Source organism: Sorex fumeus, unplaced genomic scaffold (genome assembly GCF_029834395.1).
Source record: "Sorex fumeus unplaced genomic scaffold, SorFum_2.1 ptg000036l, whole genome shotgun sequence".
In the NCBI taxonomy this organism is placed as follows: domain Eukaryota; kingdom Metazoa; phylum Chordata; class Mammalia; order Eulipotyphla; family Soricidae; genus Sorex; species Sorex fumeus.
Genome location: NW_026606093.1, coordinates 11,825,988 through 11,843,210, shown reverse-complemented (window position 1 = coordinate 11,843,210; position 17,223 = coordinate 11,825,988). Strand labels below are relative to the sequence as shown.

General features: G+C 40.9%; 1 protein-coding gene across 2 annotated transcripts in view; it reads right to left on the bottom strand.

Moving 5' to 3' along the window:
• The window catches only part of ANO6 (anoctamin 6), a 202,971-nt gene that overhangs the window by 28,542 nt on the left and 157,206 nt on the right, over positions 1 to 17,223 (bottom strand). For both annotated transcript variants that reach the window (XM_056117899.1, XM_056117898.1), the window contains 2 exons: positions 11,824 to 11,966; positions 7,612 to 7,689 (listed from right to left, as the gene is read on the bottom strand). In XM_056117899.1, the coding sequence (XP_055973874.1) occupies positions 7,612 to 7,689; positions 11,824 to 11,966 (221 nt within the window). The remainder of the gene's footprint in view (positions 1 to 7,611; positions 7,690 to 11,823; positions 11,967 to 17,223) is intronic.

Below are 17,223 nucleotides of genomic sequence, written 5' to 3'. Positions count from 1 at the left end.
CCTTAAAAACTGGAAGTCACTCCTGCCTACATCAGTATAGAATCTGTTTCACTAAGAAACTGTAATTTTACCATACAGACCAATTATCTGTAGCAGCATCTGAGGCATATTTTGCATAAGGCAGGATCTTACTGTGTGGTCACACAATAAATTCCACTAAAGTTTCCCTTCCACCTGCCACCATAGCCTTTAAATGCTGGGCCCTACCCAGCTGTGTTCAGGGTTACTCCTGGCTTGGTACTTAGAGGTTACTCTAGGCAGTGCTTGGGGGACCTTGAGGTGCTGGTGATTAAGCCTTGCCTGTAGGAGGCCCATTGCACAATCTTCCAATCTTCTGAGCCCCGATGATCCCACTTAGAGGATGTTTTCCCTACAGTATTCTTACAGAAGTTTTACATAAAAGACAATGGAATTCAGAAGCAGACATCTGGTGTGTCTGCTTGTGTTGACAGCCATGCGAGAGAGAAGCAACAGAGAATGGGAACACCGGGTCTAAGCCAATATCTCCTGCTGTTTATAGTAAAGAGGGATGCTGATTTCCATCTTGGGGAGAGGAGTAAAGGTAGGAATTACGAATGTGCTCACGGAGTTAGACTCCTACAACCGAATTCCAGTTTTCCGTTGGAGGAGATTGGAGGAGATTCTACAAATTATTTAACACTTTGGGACTTCAATTTCCTTTCCATAGAATGGGAAGACATTAACAGCAAGTCACTCCCTGTCAGTTATACCATTTGTAATTCTCTTCTGTTCAGTAGGTTGCCTTTTCATTGGGTGATGGTTTCTTTTGGAGAACTGCAATAATAACACCTGAAATACTGCCTTAAGAAATTATTTAAAAATAGTGAGCAGGGCTAGAGAGAGTGAGGGTGCAAAAGCGCATGCCTTGCATACGGTGGGCCCTAGTCACCCCCACATTCTCCCCCGCACCCCCAACCAGCACTTTCAGGGTGGCTGTGATAACCCCTGGCACTGCATTCCGCAGACTGAAACCCCTGCCAAAGAGCTGAGCATCCCTGGGAAGGCCCCAGGGAGTCCTGAGCACACCTGCTGCAAAAGCTCCCCCCTCCTTCCTCCAGCTGGGAACTAGCAACTAACTTACAGGATTGTTGTGGTGACTCAATAAATTACTAAGAGACTTAGAAAATAAACTCAAACACATGGGAATCACTTACAATATTAGCTATGGTTATAGAGTCTAAAGTCTAAAGTGTAAATGCCATTAAAATTTTTTTTAATGGTGTATCTGTGATTCAATAAAAATAAAGTTTGGAAGGAAGGCATAATGATTCCTCCTGTAATCTCTCTCCTTATCTCCTTTTTATTAGGAATTCTTCTCAATTCTTGTGAAAGGCCCTCCCGTTGATCGTCGATTTGCTCTAGCGGGCCCAGTAACGTCTCCATTGGAGACTTTGTTGTTACTGTGTCTGGCATATCGAATACTCTCGGTAGCTTGCCGGGCTCCCGGAGAGGGGCAGAGGAATCGAACTCAGGTCGGCCACGTTGGCCGCGTGTAAAGCGAACGCCCTACCCGCTGTGCTATTGCTCCAGCCCGGGCGGAGGAATTGATAGCACAGCGGGTAGGGCACTCGCCTTACAAGCGGCCAACATGGCCGACCCGAGTTCGATTCCTCCGCCCCTCTCGGAGAGCCCGGCAAGCTACCGAGAGTATTGGATATGCCAGACACAGTAACAACAAAGTCTCCAATGGAGATGTTACTGGGCCCGCTCCAGCAAATCGACGATCAACGGGAGGGCCTTTACCTTTACCTTTACTTGTGAAAGGAATAACATTTACCTGTGTCTTAGCCAAGACTGAGCAAAATGTTTGTCTTCAAAAACGCAAACTGAGTCTTCCTCCTTCTTCACAAAACACATAGGTAGGGCATTTAAATAGAATGTATTTGAAACATTATCTCTGGGGGCCAGAGCAATAGTACAGCAGATAGGGCCTCTCCTTGCATGAGCTGACCTCGGTAAGACACCCAGCACCCCAGAGAGTCCCCCGACCTCGTCTAGAGTAAGTGCAGGGCTAGGAATAAACCCTGAGCACTGCTGGCTGTGGCCCCCAAACCAAACCAAATAAAAAAACAAATTATCTTTGTATGAATTTTAAACGGGCTGGAGTGATAGCACAGCAGGTAGGGCATTTGCCTTGCACGCGACCGACCCGGCCGACCCGAGTTCAATTCCTCCGTCCCTCTCAAAGAGCCCGGCAAGCTACCGAGAGTATCCCCCCGCACAGCAAAGCCTGGCAAGCTACCCGTGATGTATTCAATATGCCAAACAAAGTAACATCAAGTCTCACAATGTTACTGGGCCCACTTGAGCAAATCGATGAACAATGAGAGGACAGTGCAGTGCAGTGCTATAATGGCTATTTTAGCTAAGATTCTTTAAATGCTGATCTTTCCCAAATACAATTTTAAAGTTTCTACAACATCCCAAGGAGGTAGTATTCTCTTCCACAGAAGAAGCTGAGGCACAATAAGATTAAACAATTTGCCCTCAGTTAATCAATTAGTAAGGAAAAGAACTCAGATATTCAGAGACTTCAAAGAGACACTAATGCCTATATAACAGCCACTCCCATGTAACTTATGGTGTTCAGGGCTTACTTCTGGCTTTGTTCAAGGGTCTGTCCTGGTAGACTTGGAAGACCATCGGGGGTGTCAGGAATCGACACCCCTGTGCAAGGCAAGTGCACTACCAAATGTACTATCTCTCTGGCCCCTCATTTAAGAACAAACAAGATGCTTTTGTACTTCTTATGTGTACTTGATAGAACCAGATTTAATTCAAAAATGGCAGGGGACTTCATTCTTCTCCCTCAAATTTCTTGCTTTTCTTTTATAATTCTAATAAACTTTCTGATACCTTGACTAGACGCTCACTGTAGAGAATGTACACTAGCTGCTTTGTAACCTTCAGTCGGCTTCTGGGTCTAGCAGAGGTTTCAGACTTTAATTGAACTTCTCCTCTGTTTTCAGTCCCATACTTTGGATGGGACTGTCCTCTTGGATGCTCCAGAAGCAGATCCTTCTTGATTTTAGGAAAAAAATTAATTCCTATCATGGGACTCAGCAACAATTCAAGGAATGACAGATGGTCTCAGGAGAGACCTAGGATTATAAAGAGGTACGGAAGCCTGCAGGGAAGTCAGGCGTTCTGTCAACAGCAGCCGCAGTAGGAGGGACTTCTCTTGGTCTGGATGTCATATCAAGTCCAGAACACTGGTCTGTTTGTGTTGGAAGAGAGTGCTGAGAACCTGTCCACTGGATGCTGACTGGCAGAAAGACGACAGAAAGAAACACAGCCTTGGTAGCATCTGGGTGGCAGTATCCAGCCTTGATTGAGGTCTTATCCCCAAAGTGAAACTTTCAGTTTTGGGACCCGTTAATTTACAGCCCCTTACTTATTTACTGATACTACTGTATTCTGTCATAAACAATGGAAAGACTACTTAGTATGAAAAAATACTGAAATAAAGAAAGAGCAAAATGTAAGTCTACCATCCATATAGAGCAACAGAAGTTAAATTAAAATCTCAACCCTCTGCCAGGCCTGGAAATAGATCGAGGGTAAGAAAGCAGCCAGAGCACATTTGCTACAGAGCGTCTATTACAGTTACCAGAAAGGCTTATTCGAATTTCCACCAATAAGAAATGGGGGAGAGGAATGAAGAACTCCCCAGCCCCCTCTGAATTAAATTGGATTACAGAGTATCTAGAGAATTGTCTACGTGTCATAATAATTTTATTCGCTAAGCATATTGCTCAGGTTGTGGATCACATTCCTCGTGTGTTTGAAGTTCTCAGTTCACTCCCTGGGGGTCTTCCCCGCAGTCAGGTCTGAGAGCCAGAGAGTGGAACCTGTGAAATATTTACATCTAGGGTCTGAGCGATGCATCCAGAGCTCAAGGGTTCATGCCTTGCATGTACAAGGATCCAAGTTCAATGTCTGGCACAGCAGGACTCCTGAGCACTTCTGAGAGAGTGCAGCCCTGGTGGGCCCCTAGCACAGCCCAAATGGCAACTGGGCTGACAGCTCCATGGTGCTGGGCTCTAGTATTGAACCATCCAGTTTGTCTGATCCCGTCTGACCGGGAGTTGCCCTTGGGCCCCTGTCGAGTCAGGCCCCCGAAGTTACTTATTAATTTTATTCTTTCTTTATGTCTATAATAACCATAATCACTTATATATCACAGAGTATTTTATAAATACATATTAAAAAGTATTACATGATATTTTATCATATCTAGATACACATACAAATACATATTTATATTTGCAATTAATGCCTATGATTAAAACCTTCACTGACATTTACTTGTCACTTATAACTACTTAAAGCTACTTTTGGGTGAAAGATTTTGAAAGTATAATTAGTGGATTAAAGCATGAAAGTATTTTTTTTTTTGAAACTTGATGTGCTGCCAAACTACTTTATAAGAAGGCTAAGGCTGGTGGAGTGTAAAATTCCAGTGGCCGACTATGAGATCACTGTGTTTCATTTGTACAGACATTGAGCTTTTTCATGAGCAGTGGAAATACTGAGTCTCTTTAATATGCACTAATTTAATTACTGTTACTGCTTGGCATTCTCTATGACATACAATTTCTTTCTTTCTGAGTATGTATTCCTGTCTCTGCTACCTTTGCTACAGAGATTTTCTGGTGTGAACTTAGGAATGATAGGAACTCTCTCCTTTGCCTAATTTGTCAAATATTTCATCTGGGGTTTATTTAAACTTGGAATGCTTTTACTGTCTGGAAACATTTCAGTAATTCCTCTAAACTTTTATTGTTATTAAGTTTAGAAAGTCTTTTCATATCTAGAGATCACATATTCATCACTATTATTAGGTATTTTATGACAGTGCTTTTAAAAATGTTTCTGGACCTTATTATATGGTTCATAGTATGATATCAATCTTTTGTTCCAAATGGTGAACTATTTTATTATTTACTGAATAATCTTTATCTATTCCACTGACTTATGATTATCTCTTCTCATATATTAAATTACTCATAACAGTTTCACGTCCTTTTAATCAATCTATTTTTTCTTTTTTAACCACTTTATTTAAGTGTTACGGTTTAAAAAGTTGTTCATGATTATCTGTTACAGGCATTCAATATTCCAACACCAATCCCACCACCACTTTCACCTTCCTTTCCTCATTGTCTCCATTTTCTTTTTTGCTTTTTGGGTCACACCTGGTGATGCACAGGGGTTATTCCTGGCTCATGCACTCAGGAATTACTCCTAGTGGTGCTCAGGGTACCATTTGGGATGCTGGGAATCAAACCCGGGTCGGCTGTGTGCAAGGCAAATGTCCTACCCACTGTGCTATCGCTCAAGCCCCGTCTCCATTTTCTTAATCAACCCTCAAGCCTGCCCTTGCAGCAAGCCCACAATGATGATGAAAAAATACTACATTAAAAGAAAATTTATGGGGGCTGGAGTGACTGCACAGCTGGGCATTTGCCTTGCACGCGGCTGACCCGTATTCGATTCCCAGCATCCCATATGGTCCCCTGAGCACTGCCAGGAGTAATTCCTGAGTGCATGAGCCAGGAGTAACCCCTGTGCATCACCTGGTGTGACCCAAAAAGCAAAAAAAAAAAAAAAAAAAAAAAAAAAAAAAGGTAGAAAGAAAAGAAAATTTGTGAAAAATTTTGTAGCCCACTATGGAACATTAAGTCCGTGTCTGAGGGTTTACTAAGCTGTTGCTGAAAGTTCTTCTTTGTTACTTAGTTGGCTTCTGTGTCACATTTCTATTCAGTCTGCTCTGCTCCTACCTAATGGAGAGTTTGCAGATGTTATGTGGCCGCAAATGCAGTTACACACTCCAGATAATCTAGAAAATTTAATTGGGCAGTCTGGCCAGAGGCATGCTGGCAGCTGTTGGGGTGTGAGTGTGGCTGCAGGGGCATTGGCTGGGCAGACGCTGGCCAGCCCTGCTCTGAGGTTGGAGGTCTCAGCTGGCTGGGTATCCTGGCTAGTTGGATTTTATTACTCCTTGGAACAGGGCTTGTAGATGAGCTTCATGGCATGGTGGTGGGAGATGGGTGTGGCTGTTGGGGCTTCAGGAAGTACAAGGAGGTCTCCCATCCCCACTCTGAGAAGGCCTGGAGTTTTCAGTCAAACCCAGTGCACCTGAAATTTTTATAAGGTTAGCATCTCTGTGGAGCTTGGTTGTTAGGTAGTGGGGTCTGGTTGGAGGCGTGGCGGTGGCTGTTGGGGTATGAGTGAGACTGCTGGGGCTTTTGTTGGGCAGGAAGTTTGCCTACCCCTTCCCAAGACTGACCCAGAGGTCTCAGCTGAGACTGGGTATGTGAGAAATTCTTTTTTTTAAAATTACAACTGTTTATTTTTTTTCTTTTTTTTCCTTAAAATTTTATTAGTGAAACACCATGAGGTACAGTTGTAGACTTACAAATTTTTGTGCTTGGGTTTCAGTTATACAATGATCGAGTACCCATCCCTCCACTAGTGCCCATTCTTTACCATCACCAGTCCCAGTATCCCTCCCACCCCCCAGCCTCCCATCCCACCCTACCTCTGTGGCAGGGCATTCCCTTTTGTTATCTATGTGAGAAATTCTTGCAGCTAGTTAATCTCTTTCAAGATTCATTTATGAATCTCTGGAATAGGGCCAGTAGATGAGCTTACAGGTGATAGTGGTGGGACATAATCTGACTATTCTTGAGTCAATAAAGCTCATTATATTTCTAATCATTCTATTCCTTATTACTAAAATGATTTTTATTAATGATAGATGCAAAATGACATCCTACCAGCTATACTATCACTCTGGTCCACTTTTGGAGCTTTTAATGTTTTCTTTGATAATAAAGCAATATATATTTTTTGTTAAATTTTTTAAATTTCTAGACATTTTATATTAGTTGTTGCTTTAGAATCATTTGGATTTTGTTTGTTTGGGGGCCACAGCCAATACTGCATAGGGCTTACTCTTGGCTGTGTGCTCAGAGATCACTTGTGGTGTTGCTCAAGGACCATTAAGCAGGCATAATGCTATGCTGGGGATCGAAATAAATTGGCTGTGATGAAGCAACCACCCTAACCTCTGTACTATTTCTCCAGTGCCTGTTTTAGATGTCTTAAAACCTCCTAGCTGGTCTTTTCAGCAGCAACTGGAAAATCCTGAACCACTCGTCTGATTTAAGCAAATGAGGTCAAGGAACTGGAAAAACCACAGTGAACAGGTATTCTGAAACCCTGAGAGACAGTCTGTGTGGTGTCTTTGTAGTACCCTGGAGACAATGATTTCTACATGTAGTGATTTCTACACAACTTCTAGCCTCAACTATTTCTTCAACGTTTGCAATTGCACATTCCGTTATTTGTGATACGGATCAAGATGCGGCTCTGTGGCAGATCAGCCCTGCCAGTCTGAAGCCCGGGCCTGACCCTTGGCATAGTGATGTCCATAAGCACTGCTGGACGTGACCCCTTGAGCACTGCTGGGCATGCCTCGCACATCAAACACCAAAACAGACCATAAACCGCCACCACCCAATAAAAAGAAAAATGAAATAACCCAACAAACAAAACCCCCAAGCCTTTGAGGCCGACTCTTACCCAGAAAAAGACAGCACTTGCACAGAGGGTTATGCGTATACATTTCCCCCAGGTAGTAAAAGGAACACGTTCTTCTTCCTAACGAAAAGAAACAAACACAACTTTCAATCACTTAAGGTTTTAAAATAAGGAAATTAATTTTTCTTCTGACCTATCACTAAATCCTGTGTTTAATTTACTTTTTTACAATTAGTTTCAAACACTGCCCCCTTATTCATAGTTCCATTTTTCAGTAATTTCAAGTATACACTCAAAAAATACATATGCAGTATATGTTTCAATATAGTTAAATGCAAGCATGAATAACAAACTGCTTCTGTGCATGATCCAGGCTAAGGTGCTGCATCTAAGTCTGAGAATGCCAGGCTGTAAAGCTGCATTTCTTTTTTTTTTTTTTTTTTTTTTTTCCCCTTTATTTTATTTTATTTTTTTTAAAGTTGTAGATTTACAATTTTTTGTGCTTTGGTTTCAATTATACAATGATCAGATACCCATCCCTCCACCAGTGCCCATTTTCCACCACCATGAATAATATCCCTCCCACCCCCATCCCCCCATCCCCCCGTCTCTGTGGCAGGGCAATCCCCTGTGTTCTCTCTCTCCTTTTGGGTGTTGTGGTCTGCAAAAGAGGCATTGAGTGGCAAACATGTTCAGTCCATAGTCTACTTTCGACATGCATCTCCCCTCCTGGGAGGATCCTACAAACATCCTTTATTTGGTGCTCCCTTCTCTATCTGAATAGCCCTTTCCTCTAGGATACCCGGCTGGCCTCTAAGTTATGGAGTAATCCTCCTGGTGCTGATCTCAGCTAATCTTGGGTATTAATCTCATACTTTGTTACTTTATATCCCCCAGATGAATGCAATCTTTCTATGTCTATCCCTCTCTTTCTGACTCATTTCGCTTAGCATGATACTTTCCATATTGTACCACTTGTATGTAAATTTCATGACTTCATCTTTTCTAAGAGCTACATAGTACTCCATTGTGTAGATGTACCAAAGTTTCTTTAACCAGTCATCTGTTCTTGGGCATTCAGGTTTCTTCCAGTTTCTGGCTATTGTAAAGAGGGCTGCAATGAACAAACAAGTGCAGATGTCACTTCGACTATACATTTTTGCCTCTCTGGGATATATTCCCAGGAGTGGTATTGCTGGGTCAAATGGGAGCTCAATTTCTAATTTTTTGAGAATCGTCCATACGGTTTTCCAGAAGGGCTGAACCAGTGGACATTCCCACCAACAGTGAAGGAGTGTCCCTTTCTCGCCACATCCACGCCAGCATCGGTTGCTTTTGTTCTTTTGAATTTGGGCCAGTCTCTGAGGTGTGAGATGGTATCTCATTGTGGTTTTGATCTGCATCTCCCTGATGATTAATGATGTAGAGCATTTTCTCATGTGCTTTTTTGCCATTCGGATTTCTTCTTTGAGAAAGTTTCTGTTCATTTCATTGCCCCATTTTTGGATGGGGTTGGATGTTTTCTTCTTGTGGAGTTTAACCAGTATTTTGTATATCCTGGATATCAACCCCTTGTCAGATGTGTATTCGGTGAATATCCTTTCCCATTCTGTAGACTGTCTTTGTATTTTGGTCACTGTTTCTTTGGAGGTGCAGAAGCTTCTTAGTTTAAGATAGTCCCATTTATCTATCTCTGTTTTCACTTGCTTGGCCAGTGGCGTGGCATTTTTGAAGATACCATTAGCTTCAATGTCATGGAGGGTTTTGCCAACTTTATCTTCAATGTACCTTATGGTTTCTGGTCTGATGTTGAGGTCTTTAATCCATTTTGATCTTACTTTTGTACATGGTGTTAGGCAGAGTTCTGAGCCTATTTTTTTGCATGTAGCCGTCCAGTGATGCCAACACAATTTATTAAAGAGGCTTTCCTTACTCCACTTCACATTACTTGCACCTTTATCAAAGATTAGATGAGCATATGATTGAGGAGAGATGTCAGTGTATTCAACCCTGTTCCATTGGTCTGCAGTTCTGCCTTTGTTCCAGTACCATGCTGTTTTAATTATTACTGCTTTGTAGTACAGTTTGAAGTTCGGGAGGTTGATTCCTCCCATTTTCTTTTTCCCAAGAATTGCTTTAGCTATTCGTGGGGGCTTATTGTTCCATATAAATTTCAAGAGTGTTTGCTCCATTTCTTTGAAGAATGTCATGGGTATCCTTATAGGGATTGCATTGAATTTATACAATGCTTTCGGTAGTATTGCCATTTTGACAATGTTAAGTCTCCCGACCCATGAGCAGGGGATATCTTTCCATTTCCTCATGTCCTCTTTTATTTCCTGAAGTTAAAGCTGCATTTCTGAATGAATGCAGTGACAGCAGAGTCTACACAAGATGCTTTGTCACAAATGCCTACAAATATAGGTTTCCAGGGTGTGTGTTTTGAATTAATGCATATAATAATTTGTAAGAACCACAAAGTCTTCGTTTCCATTTTATAGTTTGTGAATTTATTTAAATTTTTAAGGCAGAAAAAAAAAGGAAAAAAATATAAGGGTAAAATAAGTATTAGTCAATATTTGCATGGGTTAAAAGAACAGTTATTATTCTGTGCCAGGTTCTATTCTAAGTAGTTTATATACTAACTTGATTATTCCTCACTATAGTTGTTTGCAGAATACAGAGCAACTCTATTATTTCCACTTATAGCTGAGGAAAAAGCTAAATAGTCTGTTCAAGATCATTTATCTAGTATCGTGTTTGGACTTTATCTCAGTCATATAGCTCCGTAACCAAACAGGTCTGTGTTAAACAATAAAAGAAAAATGAAGGGGAAAGTAAAAGAAAAATTAAGACTTGCTTTGAATTTTTTTAATAAGCAATGTCCTATAAAAATTTACTTATTAGTTGGCAGTTTATTTTATTTTCAATTTAATTTAATGTTTTGGAGCCACACTTACCAGTGTTCAGGGCTACTCCTGGCTTTGTTCTCAGGAATCACTCCTGGTGGGCTTAAGGGACCAAGCAGGTTGCCAGGGATTGAACTCAGATCAGTTTCAAGGTAAACTGTTTCTCTATGCTTCCAATAAGCTTTTGTTTTCCAGTAATCAAAAGGTACCGTGAGCATCTAATTTTTTATGTTTCAACTTCAGCAACACACACTTTGACCCCATTTTCCATAATTAGCAGTGGAAACTACTCATAATGGGGATTTTTTTGAAGCTTATTAAACTGTAAAAGACACATGTCACCTTCTGTTGAAAACAGGACCTTGTTTTTTTTCCATTTATAAAATAAGGAGGTTGAACTACTCCCTCTAGTCCTTTGAGTGTTGACATTCTGTAAACCTGTGATTCAATTTATAAAATCTATGGTTGGGGACATTTTCAGATGCTCAGAACTCATATAATTTCAGACAGTAAAAGCATTTTCTTTCCAAGAGATATTCATATTCAGCACTGACTGTCCTTATGTTAATGACTGTCAGTACAATCAGCCTGAATTTCCTGTGTTGATTGAAACAGTAATGCAGATAATTCAACAATCATCTTTTACTGCCTTTAGAATATTCACACAGAGTCATCCAGCTTTAGTTTTTATTCTTGCAACAGCAGTAAACAGTAGTAAATTCACCTTTCCAATTCTGTTAGATGCCTAACCCAGTGCCTATACATCAGTGAATCTCTACAAATATTTCCCTTTTGCTAGGTCTATCCTTCCATTCTCCAACTTCCGGTTGAGTCACCAGGGTGTCTGAGCGTGTGTATGTCCCGACCAGAAGGGGGAGCGGTGACTCAGGCCTAGTGTGAGACAAAGGAGCAACAGGCTGGGCTGAAAGGGGCTGGAATAATGAAGGTGCATGTGGAAAATTGAGAATTAACTATGAAAGCAGTGCATCTTTTCTTATACATCTATAACATGGAATCTAATTTTTTAAATCTTTTTTACTCTTGTCAGAAAAGAAAGGACATAAACCAGTGCATCTTAAAGAAATACATTTATACCAGAGTTTCTTTTTCATTTTATGTTTATGAAAGGGACCATTTCGGTCTCCTATATCCTTCTTTACCTTGGCTGTATGCAGAGAAGTTATTGGAGGAACATACACACACACACACACAGAAGTTATTGGAAGAACACACACACACACACACACACACACACACACACACACCCCTTCCCAAACAAAGAAACAAACAAAAAATGTGCCTAGAACACTCTCAAACAAATGCAAATACTTATCATTCTTTTTACCTGAGTGATCTCATTTATCACCACGTGAGTACACTGTGCTTCATATTCTGGCCGGGGTTGTTCCTCCTGCTGCAACTCAACTGTGTCCCATTCGTACTCAAGTTCTGCCTGGCGCCGCTTCCAAAACTCCAAAAATAAGGTAACTGAGAGAGGAGAGAAAGGAGAGAGGAGAAGGAGGGAGCAAGGGAGGGAGGGAGGGAGGGAGGAAAAGAAAAAGAGAGAGAGAAGAGAGAGCACAAACAGGATCTTGTGAACTTTCAATGATGATTTATGTTTCAAAAATCCGTACAAAATATACTGTCAAATCCATTATATTTTTACATGTGGTCAAAAAGTCTAATTTAAAGGTAAAACTAATATTGGAAAAAGGGAAAAATGAGGGTTTTTTTTGGTGTTGTTATTGAAGAACATAACTTATTCAGCTTGTGAAAACAACCTAAAGCTTATCAGACAGACTAATGCAACGGTCTCAAGGCAGATGCGTATGTCTGATGCTAAAGCATCTGACTGCAGCACTTATTGTCAATAATAAAAGATCCATAAATAACATAATTCAAAAACAATTTGTGGTCCACTTTCAGTCCTCTTTTTCCTACATCCCTTTTTCCTTGATGCCCAGAGAAGGATAATACAGCAGTCTCCAAATGTCTATTTACCATCATTTAAGCCATCCCAGATTAAGATAGTAATTTTAAATGTGGAAAACTGATTATTAGTCTTGTGTGAATAATACAACTTTAGATATACTTACTACTTTTCAAGACTTTTAACTTAAAGTACTAAATAAAAACAAATATGAGCTAAAAGTATAGCTCAGGGTAAAACCTATAGGCCGTTCTTCTAATTGGACTGCAACTAAATCCAGTAAAGAAACTCTGGAATTATGATGATCACACACACACATACACATACACACACACACACACACACGCACACACATACTGTGTGTGCGTGTGTGTGTGATAGATATCAAATCCAGGGACACATAAAGCATAAAGCATTGGGTTCTTCCACTAAGCTACATTGCCAAGCCCACAAATTTTCCTTTTTAACTTTCAACCATGTACGAAGAATAAAAACAAGTCAATTTTATTTTAAGAAGCTCTTGGGTGAGTGAACATCATCCTTAAGAGGTATTTATAGATGACAGTTAAAGGGACAGATAAAGGTAAGGGTAGGGTCCTCTGGGCTCACAGATTAGAACATGTAAACCAAAGGCTCTTGGACCGTTTTTCCAGAGGGGAGCTCTATGAAGATTGAGTTGAACAGGTGGAGGTGGACCGTTAGGCCATTTTCCCTCAGAGAATTGTGCAAATAAAGGCAAAGAGGCCAAAGGAGGTCAGGTACATTCCCAGAAAAGCAGTCTGGTGATGAACTGCAGGTGTGAATGAAGAGGCAGCCAGGTGGAGAGATCACAGAGACAGTCATACTAGGCTCTGTGCACCTCAGTGCATTTGACTTGGACTTCAAAGGGAGGAGACAATTATGCTTCCCTAGAGTAAAATAAGGCCACTTGAGCCTGATATCTGGAGGAAATCAAGGATGCAAGCCAGATTTCTAGTATGGGCGAGATCCCAAATTTCAGTGCCTTTGGAATAAGAGCAGGAAGAGAAGCAAATCTGAGAGGCAAACACTAATCAGCTACCTCTGGCAGGTAGAAGAGCTAAGTCTAGCAGGCAAGTCTAAAGCTGGAAAGCAGGAGAAAAATCAGGGCAGAAGTGGGAATTCCTACTGTTTAAATATTAACTGGGCTGCAAGTGGATGAGCTTACTAAGTGAGGTGTTCTCGAGAAGTACCTGCGAGCTTTGAAAGAACACTGAGTGCAGGCTCCACCCCCTTCATCACCAGAATAAAGAGAATCTGGCCCACAGTCCCCAGGCCTGGCAGCGGGTATTACACAAGAGGGAAAAGTTGGATGTGCTGACAATGAGCAAAAACTCAACGCCTTGCAGTGACACCATTTTCCAAGTGTGGGTTCTGACTACACTAACTTTCTGTTAAATGCGAGAGCAGAAATAAGCCAGATGTTGGAATCAAGTCAAAATCATGGTTCCAACCAGCTTTAGATACATTCCTACTGGTTAGAGTGTTTCAGCTTTCTGGGTCCTATTTCCTTCCTCAGGAAAATGAAATAGAACTGTCTCTGAAAAACTATTGTGAAATAAATATCATCAGTATGTAAAACCCTTATGACCCTCTGAAGTAATTGCCAAGAATCCATACCAGATATGAAGAAACAGAGACACATAAAGGGTTAAATACCTTATCACAATTATTGTACAGGAGTCAGGAATCAATCCCTAGCATTTTTTTGATCTAGCGCCCAAGCTTTTATTTACTAGGTGGGAAGCTAAGCACTCTATTCCTTGGATACAGAGGCAGAAGCGGATATAACTGGGTATTATTTACTGACATTCTCAGATCACCCAAATTCCCCAAGCCCTTCAAGCTAATGTGTGAACTATATGTAGCTGACCTGCCGCTCAGGTACCTGACAGCAGCTCCCTGAGCCCGTGCCTCTCTCCTGAAGCTGTGCACTCAACACCTCCTTCTCAGAGTCACTTTGTATTCTTGCTTGCTGCCCATAATCTCCAAAACTAGACCTCTCTGAAAGAATGGAGCATGGGCCCCACGCTGCATCAGCGCCACAGTCTTGCTGTCTCATCTGTGAGACCACAGCCATGTTGCTCAACAGTCAACAGGGAGCGCTGACTCTGGCAAAACTGCCTCATCATTTTTGGTCCTGCCCTTGCCTAGAGAGGAAACGTCATGAGGATCAATGAGATGAAAGTTTGGAAGGCATGCAGTAGAGTGTTGTAGATCAGGTTGCCAATGATTGCTACCACCTCTCCTGACCAATGCTGGTCTCACAATACTTCCAGAATAGACCCTTACTGGGAGGGATCTGGTCACTCTTCTTGGACATCTGGTCAACCCTTTTTGAACTGAGAATGAAGCAGCATGGAACATGTCACCTCTTTTCTCCTTGGTAATTACCCCCTATTCAAACAGAAGACCTTTTGAATCCGTCTAAATATTTTATTACCAATATGGCTGATACTATCATCAAATTTTTTTTTCTTGGCTTTTTGGGTCATACCCTGTGAAGCTCAGGGATTACTCTTGGCTCAGCACTCACTCAAGAATTACTCCTGGTGGTGCTCGAGAGACCATATGGGATGTAAGGGATTGAACCCAGGTTGGCCATTTGCAGGACAAACACCCTACCCACTGTACTATCATTCCAGCCTCCACTAAAGTTTTTTTAATCTATCTTTTTCTCGATAATTATGAAGTTATTCTGGTGGTGGGACACACTTCATTATCCAAACTGCCCTCAAATTCTGTGCTTCAAAACAAACACTCATGCATCCTACATCTGCATCTATTGGATGCATGAGTGTTTGTTTTGAAGCACAGAATTTGAGGGCAGTTTGGATAATGAAGTGTGTCCCACCACCAGAATAACTTCATAATTATCGAGAAAAAGATTTCTGGGTTATTTCTGCATCTACACTTATTGTTTAATCATGCCTCTGGAAAATCATCTTCACATGGCGGGGGGCCAGGAAGGAGGGGAGGGATTTTATTTTGTTCTCACTAGCATACAGTGGGCACTGAAGAAATATTAGTTGAATCTGAACTGTGGGGAGTCACTCCAGAGATGGGAATATTTCAACCCACTGGAGGCAGAATCATCTACTCAGGGTCTTTTGGTTCAACTCAACTCTCTGCAGAGCTGTCCACCTTTTATCATTGTTCTACCAGTCCACTTGGGCCTGGATAAACTGAGATGAAGGATAAACCATAGGGAGTTTTGCAGTTTATTGATTAGGTCAGAGCAGCTATAGCCCTTGACCACACAGTAGTTCAAAGCAGATAAGCTGAGTCATCATGTTCATATTCCTACCTCATAACTCACTTCAAGTCAGGGTCAGATGTGTTTCTAACAGAATGGAAAGGACTAGGGGAGGGCGTCTGATCTATTCAACTTCTCTGTAAGCCCAGACAACTAAAAGAGCTCTCTAAAACTTTATTAGATACCTTTCTTGTGGTTCAGTTCCATTAAAAAATTAATTCCTAATAAATTATTAGAAACGCAATGCATTTTAAAATCTTTTGCGGAAAAATCCTGTTTCTTCTCTGCAAAGCTACCTTTCATTTTCTTTCAAAGAAACAGCCTATTTTCATGCATTTATATCTTCCAATGTTATCTACTTCGAGATGAGATTGTGAAGGACATTGCAGCCCTGCTGTACTTGGCATATGTAAGTAGGCATAAATGAGATGAACCAGTACTTATCTCCTAGGACTGAGAAAGTAGGGCAGAAGCTTCCTGTTGCAAAATGAATCACCTGGACCTATGTCAGGTGAGGCAGAATCGAGTCCATGGAACCAATATTTTCTAATTCATTTCCAGTTTTCAGAGTCTAAGATAAAACATTGTAATTACATCAATCATAAGAAATATTTCTATATTTTTCTGAAAGTTTGCAATAAATTCATGAATACATACTGCATTCTGTCCATGATTGCCAAATTCTTCACAGATCTCTTATCCTATGCTTGTAATTTTGTCTTTGTGATTTTAGATAATTTTCCTAATCTTGCTGTATGCAATTTTCCTTGTATTTAAATTCAGAGCATAAGAGTCATTGATTTAATAAGTGTCAACTAACGGCAAAGGAAGATGATTTATGAAAATAACCTTGATTTTCTCATAAAAGACAATAAAAGCATAAAAAATGAACAGTAGACATGCTTTTTCTTTCTAAACTTGAACATAATAGAAATGCTGCAGTTTACATAATTCTGAACTTTCACAGTAGTTCAGCACTGTATGCACGTAAGAAATCACCTAGGAAAGATTAGTTGCTAGTAAATTCTCAGCTCTGAAGGTGAGAACATGGGAGTTTCAAGGATGGGTGGGAGCTTTTCAGTCCCTCATTTCACATAGTCTAGAACTTTCCAGTATCCATGGAAGGCATTGGTGACTTGCTAAAACCTTACCTAAAGTTTTAACATACACACACACACACACACACACACACACACACTGTTGTTTACATTGCTGTGTGCCCCACACTAAGAGTGTCAAGACCTGGGATGATGGTGTAAGATGTTAGACAATTATTTCCTGTCTGGCTCTTTTGATCTCTCCCCCTAAAATAAAACAAATTAGTTCCACAGGCAGCACTTAGACTTACATTCTTGGAAAAACACATAAGAAAGGACTCTAGCTGAGTCTTTCATATAATGTGAGAACATCTTTCATATAATGGAAGAAGATGGAAGGTTTCCCAGGACCTCAGCAATACTATGTCAATAGAAAGTATGCAGCAGAAGACGTCCACATTAAAATATGGATTCTGGTCAGTAATGGACTGATAGTTACAACAG